Source organism: Hypanus sabinus, chromosome 7, assembly GCF_030144855.1.
Source record: "Hypanus sabinus isolate sHypSab1 chromosome 7, sHypSab1.hap1, whole genome shotgun sequence".
NCBI lineage: Eukaryota > Metazoa > Chordata > Chondrichthyes > Myliobatiformes > Dasyatidae > Hypanus > Hypanus sabinus.
This window is the reverse complement of record NC_082712.1, coordinates 8,800,002-8,813,096: the sequence shown is the minus strand read 5'-3', so window position 1 is coordinate 8,813,096 and position 13,095 is coordinate 8,800,002. Positions and strand designations below refer to the sequence as shown.

Here is a 13,095-nt window from a genome sequence, read left to right as displayed (position 1 = left end):
CTCCAAATTCGGCCTCATCAATGCCTTATACAACCTCACCATAACATTCCAACTCTATACTCAATACTTTAATTTATAAAGGCCAATGTATCAAAAGCTCTCTTTACCACCTTATTTACCTGTGACACCACTTTTTGGGAATTTTGTATCTGTATTCCCAGATCCCTCTATTCTACTGCACTCCTCAATGCCCTACCATTTACCTTGTATGTTCGACCTTTTTCCTTCGAAAATGCAAATAGACAATAGTGCAGAAGTAGACCATTCGGCCCTTCGAGCCTGCACCACCATTCTGAGATCATGGCTGATCATCTACTATCAATACCCTGTCCCTGCCTTGTCCCCATATCCCTTGATTCCCCTATCCATAAGATACCTATCTAACTCCTTCTTGAAAACATCCAGAGAATTGGCCTCCACTACCTTCCGAGGCAGTGCATTCCAGACACCCACAACTCTCTGGGAGAAGAAGTTTTTCCTTAACTCTGTCCTAAATGACCTACCATGCCCTCTGGTACTGGACTCTCTCAGCATCTGGAACATATTTCCTGCCTCTATCTTGTCCAATCCCTTAATAATCTTATATGTTTCAATCAGATCCCCTCTCAATCTCCTTAATTCCAGCGTGTACAAGCCCAGTCTCTCTAACCTCTCTGCGTAAGACACCCCAGGAATCAACCTCGTGAATCTACGCTGCACTTCCTCTGCAGCCAGGATGTCCTTCCTTAACCCCTGGAGACCAAAACTGTACACAATACTCCAGGTGTGGTCTCACCAGGGCCCTGTACAAATGCAAAAGGATTTCCTTGCTCTTGTTCTCAATTCCCTTTGTAATAAAGGCCAATATTCCATTAGCCTTCTTCACTGCCTGCTGCACTTGCTCATTCACCTTCAGTGACTGATGAACAAGGACTCCTAGATCTCTTTGTATTTCTCCCTTACCTAACTCTACACCGTTCAGATAATAATCTGCCTTCCTGTTCTTACTCCCAAAGTGGATAACCTCACACTTATTCACATTAAACGTCATCTGCCAAGTATATGCCCACTCACCCAGCCTATCCAAGTCACCCTGAATTCTCCTAACATCTTCATCACATGTCACACTGCCACCCAGCTTAGTATCATCAGCAAACTTACTGATGTTATTCTCAATGCCTTCATCTAAATCATTGATGTTCATCTAAATTGTTGATGAATATCTCACATTTGTCTATTAAACTCCATCTGCCATTTTTCAACCCATTTTTCCAGCTGCTGATCCAATTTGAGTTTATTTCTAAGGTGCAGCCCAAAGGAGTAAAAGTATAGAAAGGGGATATGCTCTCTTCTCAATGCTACCACCGAGGATATACAAGAGCCGGAAGACATACACTTACCGTTTTAAGAACAGCTTATTCTCCACCGCCAGATTTCTGAACGGACAAGAGCACAGTATTTTTTAAGTAGAGTTGTTCATTGCACATGCCCACACATTGAGTTGAATTGGCTTTATTACTTACATCCTTCATATACACGAGGAGTAAAAATCTTTGCGTTATGTCTGTCTAAATGTGCAATTATAGTAATTTATAATAAATATTATGTAAAACAGGATAGTCGATATAACACAGAAATACAGTTGAGTCAGCATAAATTAAACAATCTGATAGCTTGGTGCATCTTACAGTGCAATTGCCCATAAGATCCAAAATATCAACTGTCCATTTCCCTTCACAGGTGCTCCCTGACTTGCGAAATTTATTCAGTATTTTAATGCATTGCTCCAGATTTCCAGCATTTGCATTTTCTTGTCTCCACTTGAAATATTTGAGTTGGTAATCTGCTAAGAATAGTGATATACTTAGCACAATAGAACATCAACTGTAGCCTTGTTAAGAAATAATGAACTTGCACTTTTGATTTTCACGTTTCCTTTCAGTACTTTGTAGGTGAAAATAGGAGGAAGTACGGAAGTAAACATTTTCATTGCAGAGCCCACAAGGACCAATGACCTACTTCGATAAGCTTTAAACAGGCACAATTTATTTGTCAAATTAGGGATATAACAAAACTGGCAAAAGAACCAGTTGTGAAGAACAGCCAATGGTCTGAAATGTTAATTCTGCTTCTCTCTCCATGCACGAGTATTTCCAGCATGACACTGATTTGTTATGATCTAGAACAGAGAGCTTGAAAAGAATATAGAAGGACCTCCAGCACCCAGGGCATGCCCCTTTCTCACTGTTACCATCAGTTATGAGATACAGAAGCCTGAAGGCACACACTCAGTGATTCAGGAACAGCTTCTTCCCCTCTGCCATTGGATTCCTAAATGGATTTTGGATGAAGCTTTGGACCTCACTTTATTTTAATACAGTATTTCTGTTTTTACACAGTTCTTTAATAATCTATTCAATATATGTAATTGATTTACTTGTTCATTTAAAATTGTTTTATTTTTATTTATTTTTCTCTCTCTCTCTCTGCTAGATTATGTATAGCATTGAGCTGCTGCTGCTAACTTAACAAATTTCACGTCACATGCCGGTGATAATAAACCTGATTCTGATATCATACAACTTTTAAATTAGCAGCAGAATGGGAAAAAAAACAATTGAACAGTTAAGATGGAAGAAAACAAAACTGAAGATGACTTAACTTTCCCAAATAAGGGCAGAAATGTTATATAATTCAACAAACCTGAATGCCTTTAGCTTGTGTCCAACCATTTGCATTACAGCACTAACTCCAAAAATTAATTTTAAAGTGTTTCAGGACAACTATAGAAAAAGACAAGATGTTGTTAACAGTATAAGCAAAAATGAAGTGGTAGAGGTTCCAAAGCTATCTATTGCCCTTCAGCAATTCACCAATGACTATTTATGACTTCAGATCTTACTTTGACTATAATGGGTCAGTGCAGGCAAGCTGGGTCACATCGTCCCATTTAGTACAGCAGTAAACAAGACTCAAATCCAACCACAAACCTTGCTCTACAATGCAATCTTCGCTGTAACAATGCTGACACATCCACAGTCAATTAACCAACTACAAGAGCTTTCGATAAATCACCCTTAAATACTGAACGCAAGGAATAGAAACTCATTGAACTTGTTTACTATTTACTTCAGCTGCTATAAATTCAGTATGAAAACTGTAAAGTAAAAACTTGGGTGAAGCTATATTCTCCTCCAACACAAAGAAATACATCTTCCAGTCTCACATCAGTATTTCCATAATTCACTCAACACTTTATTTGATACACATAAAACACCACAAAAAGAAAACAAGAAACAGGAAAGATTCTAAAAGATTGAAACATCCACAATAAATACTCTGCAAAATTGACAACTGTTATGAAAAATTGTAGTCAGACATTTTAGTGAACATGAAAATTTCAGGTTTGTGCGACTACATGTTTACATGTGATATGTGCCTTGCCTGTGTATGACTCCGTTTGACAGCTATTTCACAGCTATAACACTTGAGTACAGCTATTTCGTTTAGCTGTATCCAAAGGAATTCATGAATAGTTGAAATATAATTAAACTTGAACTTGAACTTAAGCATCTTTGTGCATTAATAGCAAAGATCTATACAAAGAACATGTTAATTGAGATCCCGCTACAATTCAAAACTGATCAACCAGATAAACAAGTTAATGCTTTTTCCTCTAATCAATAACAAATCTATATCTTGAATATACTCTTTCTTTTGCTCAGTGTTGTAACTGAAAGCTAGATTGCATAGAAGAGTTCCACAGTCAATTGTCAAACTATGCATTTGAAATAAATGTTCCCATATAGTGCATAAAGAAGAAAGCTGCACAAATAGGCCAGTAACGAAATAATACTGCATCTAGAGAGGCAGTAATTGCCAACAAGATTTTGCAATCATCATGACATCTGAATATTCAGAAGTGAAGAGAATATTAAAAGTTATTTACATAACAAAACACTTTTCAAGTGCATTTAGTTTTTATTATGTAAGTATCCACAACAAACCAAACAGTTTGGTAAGTGACATTGAATCCGTTTTAATCCTGCCGGGCTCATAAACTGCAGACTGCACGTAGTTTGCTCATTAAAAAAATGAAATCTCAAATGCTTCCGTTGACAACACGCTAACCAATAAGCCGTACTCTGGTAGCGATTTCGGTGACGGAAAAACCAGATACAACGCAAACGCCACAAAGACATCAAACCAAATTAGTTTCCCTACAAAACTCAATTGGTCATTTGAGCCGACGTCAGTTAAAAGTTGCGGTAGATTGTACTTTAACACTGAGCACGCAATAGGAGAGTTTGTCCAGCTTTCGTCCGTCGCACTTCGCAACCATACTGCGCTGCTCTAATAATCTCGTTACCCATTCACAATCCCAGCGCTTTAAAACAAATTTTGGGCGGGACCCAGAAGAATTTAAACAAACACCACACAATTACATTTTTTGGGGGGGTTGGGCGTGGGTAAGGAACGTTCGTTTGCACTTGCTTCTTGCGGTCGCTGCAATTTAATAAAATAACAGATGCGAAGTGCTGACGGAGCGGCAACACGTGCACTTGGGTTCTGTGCGTGGCGAGCAGACACACGCAGCGGGGCTCGGCTCGGCTCGGCTCGGCTCACCTTGGGCTTGTACAGCCACTTGCGGAACCGGTTCATGTTGGCGGCGGGTGCCGGCTGTCGCGCTGCCGGCTGGACGAGGAGGGGCGGCCGCTGTCAACCGGCCGAAGCCGACACTTCTGCTCCCCGGCCGCTAGCTCCCGACCCCGGCTCTCCCTCACGCCCTCCCCGGCGATGTCAGCGCCAGCGCCGGCTCCGAGCTGACATGACAACACCATCCCACACTGCACCACAGCCAGCCCCTCAGCACAGCACCGGAAATGACGAAATGAACGCCCCCTGCCGCCGAAGATGGACGTTCATCGCAGCCAGTCAGCTGCAGAACAGTTCAAAAACTCCGTTCTGTTTGGTAATGCTTTTCAACTTGATGAAGGCATATAACTATAGGATCTTACAATGTTTTACTATCTATACCTTTGGGTATTCGCGCCCTTGATCGATTTTTGTATTTCCGTTCACGAGTTAACTCCGTTGCCTAGAGACGGCCAAACAAGTAGCGCGGGTGACGCGACACGCCTTGTAGTGACGGATAGGGGTTTGTAGTTATTCCATTCGAAACCGTCGTCCATTTGAAGGTAATTGTGCTGGGTGGGACTACAATTCCCAGGATGCACCGTGATCCGCGACAACCGTAGCTCCTCGTTCAGTGAGATACTGAAAACCGACCTTCCGACTCAGCTGCGGAGTTAATGGGTTTGTCTTTTTAAACTTAAAATAGTTGGGGAATTGAGATAAAGGGTTTTACCACAATTAGATCTTTTATCGTTCGCTATTTTCATTTTGAAGGAGTGGTTTTTGGTTGTGGTGAATGGGGTTAGTGGTCAGTTGAGTTCCTGGGAATGAGTGACTGGTGCTGTATGTCTAAAATAGAAAGTCCTGGAAATGCTCCTCAGGACACGAAACATCTTAGGAAAGAGAAGCAGATAACAGTCTCACTGAAAAGTAATTAAATATTTCAGGTCAAAGAACCTTCATTAAGGGAAACACAAGAGACTGCACATGCTGGAATCAGTCATCAGACTGATTAACTCACGCTGATTTGAGGGTACTCTATGTTACATTGACAGTTCTATTTATTATAAATAGAACAAATTGCTATGATTGCATATTGCATATTTAGATGGAGATAAAGATAAAGATTTTTACTCCTTATGTGTGTGAAGGATGTAAAAAATAAAGTCAATTCAATTCAATCTGAAACAACACAAAATCACTCCTGTCCTGGTGGTTCTGAATTGGCTTCCTTGTATCCTTTAGAATTGACTTTAAAGTTCTTGTACTTGTTCTTAAAGCTCTCAATGGTCTGGCGCCCAAGTACATCACAGAATCATTTTTGTTTTATAATCCTGCTGGAGTTGTCAGATAATTTATTGATTACAATGGAAATTTGTGACACAGTAGCATTACAAGTGTGCAGATATACACTTGTAAAATATTTTCTTATTTGAAAATAAGAAAGAATAAAAAAGTTACCGATAAGATGTACAAGATTTCCAAGTTCACGCTGATAAGATGGTGGTACAAGATATATAGTAATGGGTGCACATTCGCACATTCAGATAAAGAAGTGATGGTGTCCATGATAGCAGTATGTGGCAAACAGAGGTTCATAACAGTCTGACAGGAAGGGGGTCTTGACTTCCCCAGCTATAGGATGACTCATTATAGAGCCTAATGGCCGACGGTAAGAATACTCTCACACAGTGCTCTTTGGAGCAGCACAGTTGTATTACTGAAAGTGCTCCTGTGTTCAGCCAAAGTGGCATGTGAAAGGTGAGAAATACAGTATTGTCCTGAATTCCCAGGATTTTCCATGGGGTCCTTTGTTCTACCCCAGCCTCCAGTGTGTCCAGTTTGACCCCTATAAAAGAGCGAGCCTTTCTAATCAGTTTATTGAAACTGTTAACATCATCTGTGTTGGTGCCATTACTCCATCACACCACTGCATAGGAGGTTGTGCTGGCAACAACAGACTAGTAGAACATGTGAAGGAGAAGCCTGCACCCTCCTAAGGCCTTCAGTCTCCTGAGGTAGTAGAGGTGACTCTGGCCCTTCTTATACACAACTGTGTTGGTGCTCCACTCAAGTCTGTCATCCAGGTGCACCCCCAGGTATGTGTAGGTCTTCACCACATCCACATCCTCACCATCAATAGTAACAGGAATCAATGCAGGTTTGGTCTTCCTAAAGTCCATGACCATAATTTACTTCTTATTATTTAATTATTTATGGCTTTATATTGCTATATTTCTACACGATTCTTGGTTGGTGTGGCTGTGACGAAACCCAATTTCCCTCGGGATCAATAAAGTATGTCTGTCTGTCTGTCAGTCAGGGCTTTATGCTTTGGCTCTTGGTATGATCACCCATGCCAAACAGGTCCAATGGTAGAGGCCTGTCAAAGACTTGTCCGCCAGTCATTCCAGGTTCAGGGGATTAGCTTTGGACTAATAGCCTTGACTGGTCAAACAAAATTCTTATGGAAACAGCAATGAAATATCCTTATGTATCTGTGTGCGATGGTATGGTGCCAAACTCTTTGGGGCAGACATGAGGACCTTGAACCACTCCTGGGACACAATAAAGATGGTGGCCAAGGACAGACAAGAGATGGAGAACCTTCACTGCTGCCCGAAATGTCACCGGTGTAGTGAGTAGTAAGGAAGAAACAGGCCCTTCAGCCCAACTGGCCCGTGCCAACCACAGCTTCCTCCCTGCTCATCTGAATTGTCCACATTCAGCCCATAAGCCTCCAAGCCTTTCCCCTCCATATGCCCATCCAATTACCTCTTAAATGTCATAATATGCCTCATCTACTTCTTCTGGAAACTCATTCTAAAAACTCACTGTTCTCTTTGTAAAGAAAGTTCCACTCAGGGCCCTTCAGTTCTCTAGTTTTGGACTCCTCAGCCCTGGAGGAAAGGATATAACTGTCTACCTTATTCATACCCCTCATGATATCTAAACCATTCCTATTAATGTAACTGCCCAAATGCTTTTCAAACATTGTAATTGTAGCCACCTCCATCATTTATTCTGGCAGCTCATTCCATACGTGGCACCCTCTGTGTAGGAAAAGTTGCTTCTCTAAATCTTTCCTCTCTTACTCTAAACCTACCTTTGGACTCCCCTACCTGAAGGAAAGGAGTGTTCCCCTCATGATTTTATAAACCTTTGTAAGATTATCCCCAGCTCCTATGCTCCAGGAAAAAATAGCTCAAGTCTTTCCTCGTAACCCAAAATCTCCGAAGTTCAAAGTAAATTTATTAAAGTTACCATATGTTCTTGCAGGAATTCACAGTAAATACAAATAAACAAAAAATAAATAAGCAATAAGTATCAAGAAAATGAGATGAAGAGTTCTTGAAAGGGAGTCCATAAGTTGTGGGAATAGTTCAGTGTTGAGGTGAGTGAAGTTATCCACTCTGTTCAAGGGCCTGATTATGTTCCAGTTCAGCTCATATCCTTGTCAATATTTTTTGCACCCTTTGCAGTTTAATGACATCCATCCAATAGCAGGGTGCCTAGAACTATACTGTATGCAGACTTTCAGCTGTGGCTTTGCCAATATCTTGTACAGTTGTGACCAGATGTGCAACTCTGTTCTCAATATCCTGACTGTGGAAGGCAGGTACCTCCATCACCTTGTCAATCTGTGTCAGCACTTTCATGTAACCATGTACCTGCACCCCAGATCTCCATGTTCCATGGCACTCCACAGAGCCCCGGTGTGTTAGTGCAGCTCGGATTTATCTTACCAAAGTGCAACACCTCACGTTTATCTGGCTAAAACAGTATCTGCCATTCCTTGAACCACTAGCCCAGCTATCAAGGTCCCTTTGTAAAAAGCCCTGTTGTGATATCTCAAAATACTTGTGCTTCATTGCTGTTTCTGTAAGATTGTTCTATGGAAGTAACACAGTGACTCTCAGATAAGTACTCAGATGGTTTTAAAGTGATGTGCAGTGCCCTGAGGTTGTGAAAGGTGCGACAAAAACTATTTGTTTAAATTTGATTACTGTAAAGATTTTGGTTTTGGTTTATTATTGTCATATGTACCGAGACAAGGTGAAAATCTTGTCTTGCACACTATTTATACAGATCAAGTCATTACACAGGTTATTGAGCTAGAATAAGGTAAAACAATAACAATTCAGAATGAAGTGTAAAAGCCACTGAAGTGTACTGCAGGTAAATGATGAAGTGCAAGACCATAATGAGGTAGATTCTGAGGCTAAGAGTCCATCTTTATGTCCATTCGAGAGTCTGATAACAGGGATAGAAGCTGTCTTTGAGCTTGCTTTCAGGCTTTTGTTTCTTCTGCCTGACTGGAGAAGGAAGAAGAGAAGATGTCAAAACTAGAGGAATAATCATCTTCAAAATTTCCCTTATTTCTTTGCTTTTAAGAGTCCTAATGCTGTGCAGACACCTCAACAATCTCATGTGTGCTGCTGTGTTCTGAAACTTTGGAAAGGAGACTGAAACAGTACAGCAGCAGTGAGTTCTGAAAATAATTCAGTGTAATGCAGGGGTTATGTGTCTTTCTATGAAGAACTGATATAGAACATATTGGCTGTCTTGATCCAGCATCTTATGCGTCCCAACATAAACTAAGCACCAAACAATCTGCAGGGAGAACTTAGTGGCTTGAGCAACATCTGTGGGAGGAAAACAATTGTTGACCTTTCAGGTACTGCCCGACAGTTCATAAGCAGAATGGGTTACTTTAACAGGTTGGTACAGATGCTTTTTAATCCAGTCTCCCAGAGAGTACTTGATGTACAGGGCATGTTGACTCTACTCTCATTTTCATCTAGATTTTCCGTGGGAAGTTTGTTATCTATTTAATTTGCATTTGTTTTACCCACATTAATCATTTCCATTTGCAATGGAGGTGTCTGAAATCATGAGGGTTTCAACAATAAACAGGGAGAAACCGATTCCCAAGGTCAGTGACTAGAGGACAGAGATTTAATATAATTGCCAACAGGGTCAGAGGTGTTATGAATTAATAAGATAACGGAAGATAATGCCTTTCCAAAGTGGATTAGTTAAATACATAGAGTCAAAATTTATGGGGCTTTTGGGAAAAAGGCACAAGAAAATGAGACTAACTGGAAAAATTTTCCCAAGGGTCAACAAGCGCAGAGCAGAACAAAAGGCCTGCACGATTCAGTGATTGAATAGAGTTTGTTTGTTAGGAGCATCATGACTTTTAAATGCCAACTCATTCATGCATCAAAGGATCGTGTATACAAGCTGCATTCTTAAAAAGTGTCCAGTTTGTTGTCAAGTATATACATGTTTGAGGCTGTTTCCATGTTGAATCTTGTTGTCCCTTGGATGAAACTGCATGGCCTGGTGATACCACTCAGGGCAGGAAAGCTCTTTAGTGTTTCAAAGAAAACAAAAAACATGAACTGATACAGATCTTGGGAGACCTGAAGTAAAGAAATTATTCTGTAATGTTGATTAAAAGGCAGTCAATTTGCACACAGCAAATTCCCACAAACAGCACTGAGTTCATGACTAGATCTATTTAATTGATGCTGGTTGAGTGATTAATATAGGCTAATGGATAAGGGTTTGCATTGCACCAGTGTCTTGAGCTCATTTAAATTTAGTTTTTGAAGTAAGTCTATCGCCCCTAGGCCAACATCACTTGCATTACCAAAAAGCAGATTAGTTGGTAACTGTTGATATGTGTTGAATTGTAAAACATGTGAAAGAGTTTTCAAGTTCAAGCTTAATTGTCATTCAACCATACACGTGTACAGTATACAGCTAATAGAACATTGTTGTTCTGGGGCCAAAGTGCAAAGCACAGTAATGTACATACAGTCACACACACAGCATAGGGCACAGAAAAGTAACGAAGGCACATAGCACCACAAAACTAATAACATGTTCCTGAGTGGGATTGCTCGAAAATTGATGGTGCATGTGATGTTGTCCTGGAGCCATGTTTCTGCCAGAATAAGCACACAAGCTTTCATGATTTAAATTCACAGGTTGCAAGTGAGTTTATAAAATATTTCACAAGACTCTACCTTAGAACATTTACTCTGGGCTTGTTTGTTATTTGATCCTGCTGTATTGTCTTCAGAAGTTCTCCTTTTCATAAATATTTATCTCTTTCACTGTATAGGTGCTTTCTGCTGAAGATGTCAGGTTACTCGCGGCTTCTGGCTGATATTGTACGTTTACTGGACAAGTTTGATCCTCAAAATAATGACCCTGTTCACTTTGTAAGTGAAGCAGCAAACAGCTATAAGGTGAGGGAAATGTTCACATTGAATTAATTGCCACAGGAATCAGCAGGGTATGTTTAATAAGCTAGAAATACTCTGCAGGGCTTTAACCAAATATTATACTGAGACATTATTGGATTTCTTCTTCAATTAAATTTAATAGATTTCTTCTTCAATTAAACTCTAATCAAGGGATGATACAGGCCCAGCAGTTTCATTTTTGCTAATTTATTTTGCAATACTTTGTTTTTAATTCTGAAAAAAAAACTACGGCTAGTGTGATTATCCATATTTCAAAATTCAAATGAGGATGTCAAACAGAGTTGAATGAAAATCTCAAGAAGATTGAGGAATGTCATGTAGTCTACTAGAAACCTGAGATAAAAGCAGAGAATGCTGGAAACTCAGCAGGTCAGGCAGCATCAGTGGGGAGAGAAATAGTTAAAGGTGCAGGTTCAGGATTCTTCTTTCTCAGACTTTAAATGATTAACTCTGTTTCTCTTTATGCTGGTGCTATCTGATCTGATGAGTGTTTCCAGCATCTTCTGTACTAATTTCAAGGTTTCAGCATGTGGAGTTTTTCCTTTATTTTCACCTTCAGATGTAAGAACTGATTAAAGGTTGAATTGGAACATGAGCTTCAATCACTTATTGAGAATGTATCAAATGAGCAGCATCTGTAGAGACAGCTAGTAACTGTCCTGTATCACCATGTGATATTATTTAGCAGCTAATGTGTAGTACCTTATCAAAGGCCTTTTGAAAACCCAAGTAAACAATATCCACTGGCACTCTTTTGTCTTTTCTGCTTGATATTTCCTCAAAGAATTGCAATAGACTTGGCAGGGAAGATTTCCCCTAAGGCAAGGGTTCCCAACCTGGGGTCCACGGACCCCTTGGTTAATGGTACAGGTCCATGGCATAAAGAAGGTTGAGAACCCCTGCCTGAAGGAAACAATGCTGGCTTTAGTCATTTTATCCTGCACTTCCAAATACCCTGAAACCTCATCTTTACTGATAAGACATTAAGACATAGGAGCAGAATTAGGCCATTTAGCCCATCAAGTCCACTCCACCATTTAATCACGGTTGATCCTTTTTTCTCTTCCTCAGCCCCACTCCCTGGCCTTCTCTCCATAACCTTGTGACTAATCAAAAACTTATCAATCTCTGCCTTAAATACACCTAGCAACCTGGCCTCCACAGCTGCCTGTGGTAACAAATTCCACAAATTTCCAACCTCTGGATACAGAAATTGCTCTGCATCTCTGTTTTAAATTTATCCTAAGGTTATGTGCCGTTGTCCTGGACTCCCCCACCATGGAAGACATTCTTTCCACATCTCTCTGCCTTGGCTTTTCAACATTCGAATGGTTTCAATGAGACCCTCCCTCATCCTTCTAAATTCCAGCAAGTACAGATCTAGAGCCATCAAACATTTCTCATATGATAACTCTTTCATTCCTGGAATCATCCTTGTGAACCTCCTCTGAACCCTCTCCAATGCCAGCACATCTTTTCTTAGGAGCCCAAAACTGTTCACAATACTTGAGGAGAGGCCTCACCAGAGCCTTATAAAGCCTGAGCATCACATCCCTGCTCTTGTATTCTAGACCCCTTGAAACAAATGCTAATATGGCATTTGCCTTCCTCACCATTGACTCTATCTGCAAGTTAACCTCCAGGGTGTTTTGCACAAGGACTCCCAAGTCCCTTTACATCTCAGATTTTTGGATTTTCTCCCTGTTTAGAAAATAGTCTGCAGATTTATTTCATTGACCAAAGTGCATAACCATGCATTTCTCAACACTGTATTTCATTTACTGCTCTTGCCCATTATCCTAATCTGTCTAAGTCCTTCTGCAACCTTCCTGTTTCCTCAACACTACCTGCCCCTCCATCAATTGTCACATCACTGCAAACTTGGCAACAAAGCCATCTATTCCAAAATCTAAATCATTCATATACAGCATATAAAGAAGTGGTCCCAATACCGCCCCTGCGGAACACCACTAGTCACTGGCAGCCATCCGGGAAAGGATCCTTTCATTCCCACTTGCTGCCTCCTACCAATCAGCCAATGCTCTAACCATGGCAATAACTTTCCTGTAATACAATGGGCTCTTAACTTGATAAGCAGCCTCATGTGTGGCACCTTGTCAAAGGCCTTCTGAGAGTCCAAATGTACAATATCCACTGCATCCCCTTTGTCTATCCTATTTGTAATCTCCTCAAATAATTC

The 13,095-nt window shown here is 40.5% G+C and overlaps 2 protein-coding genes across 7 annotated transcripts in view; one reads left to right on the top strand and one right to left on the bottom strand.

Annotated features, from left to right (window-relative positions):
- The window catches only part of zfyve28 (zinc finger, FYVE domain containing 28), a 168,721-nt gene extending 163,974 nt beyond the window's left edge, over positions 1–4,747 (bottom strand). For all 4 annotated transcript variants that reach the window (XM_059974166.1, XM_059974167.1, XM_059974168.1 and 1 more), the window contains exon 1: positions 4,606–4,747. In XM_059974166.1, the coding sequence (XP_059830149.1) occupies positions 4,606–4,641 (36 nt within the window). In that variant the 5' untranslated portion in view covers positions 4,642–4,747. The remainder of the gene's footprint in view (positions 1–4,605) is intronic.
- An 87-nt stretch (positions 4,748–4,834) lies between these two features.
- Positions 4,835–13,095, top strand: part of cfap99 (cilia and flagella associated protein 99) — a 106,848-nt gene continuing 98,587 nt past the window's right edge. Inside the window, exons 1-2 of one of the 3 annotated variants that reach the window (XM_059974171.1) lie at positions 4,835–4,951; positions 10,751–10,877. In XM_059974171.1, coding sequence (XP_059830154.1) covers positions 10,767–10,877 — 111 coding nt within the window. In that variant the 5' untranslated portion in view covers positions 4,835–4,951; positions 10,751–10,766. Of the gene's footprint in view, positions 4,952–5,170; positions 5,296–10,500; positions 10,621–10,750; positions 10,878–13,095 lie in introns of those variants that run through there. The other 2 variants (XM_059974172.1, XM_059974173.1) reach the window with 2 other exon arrangements.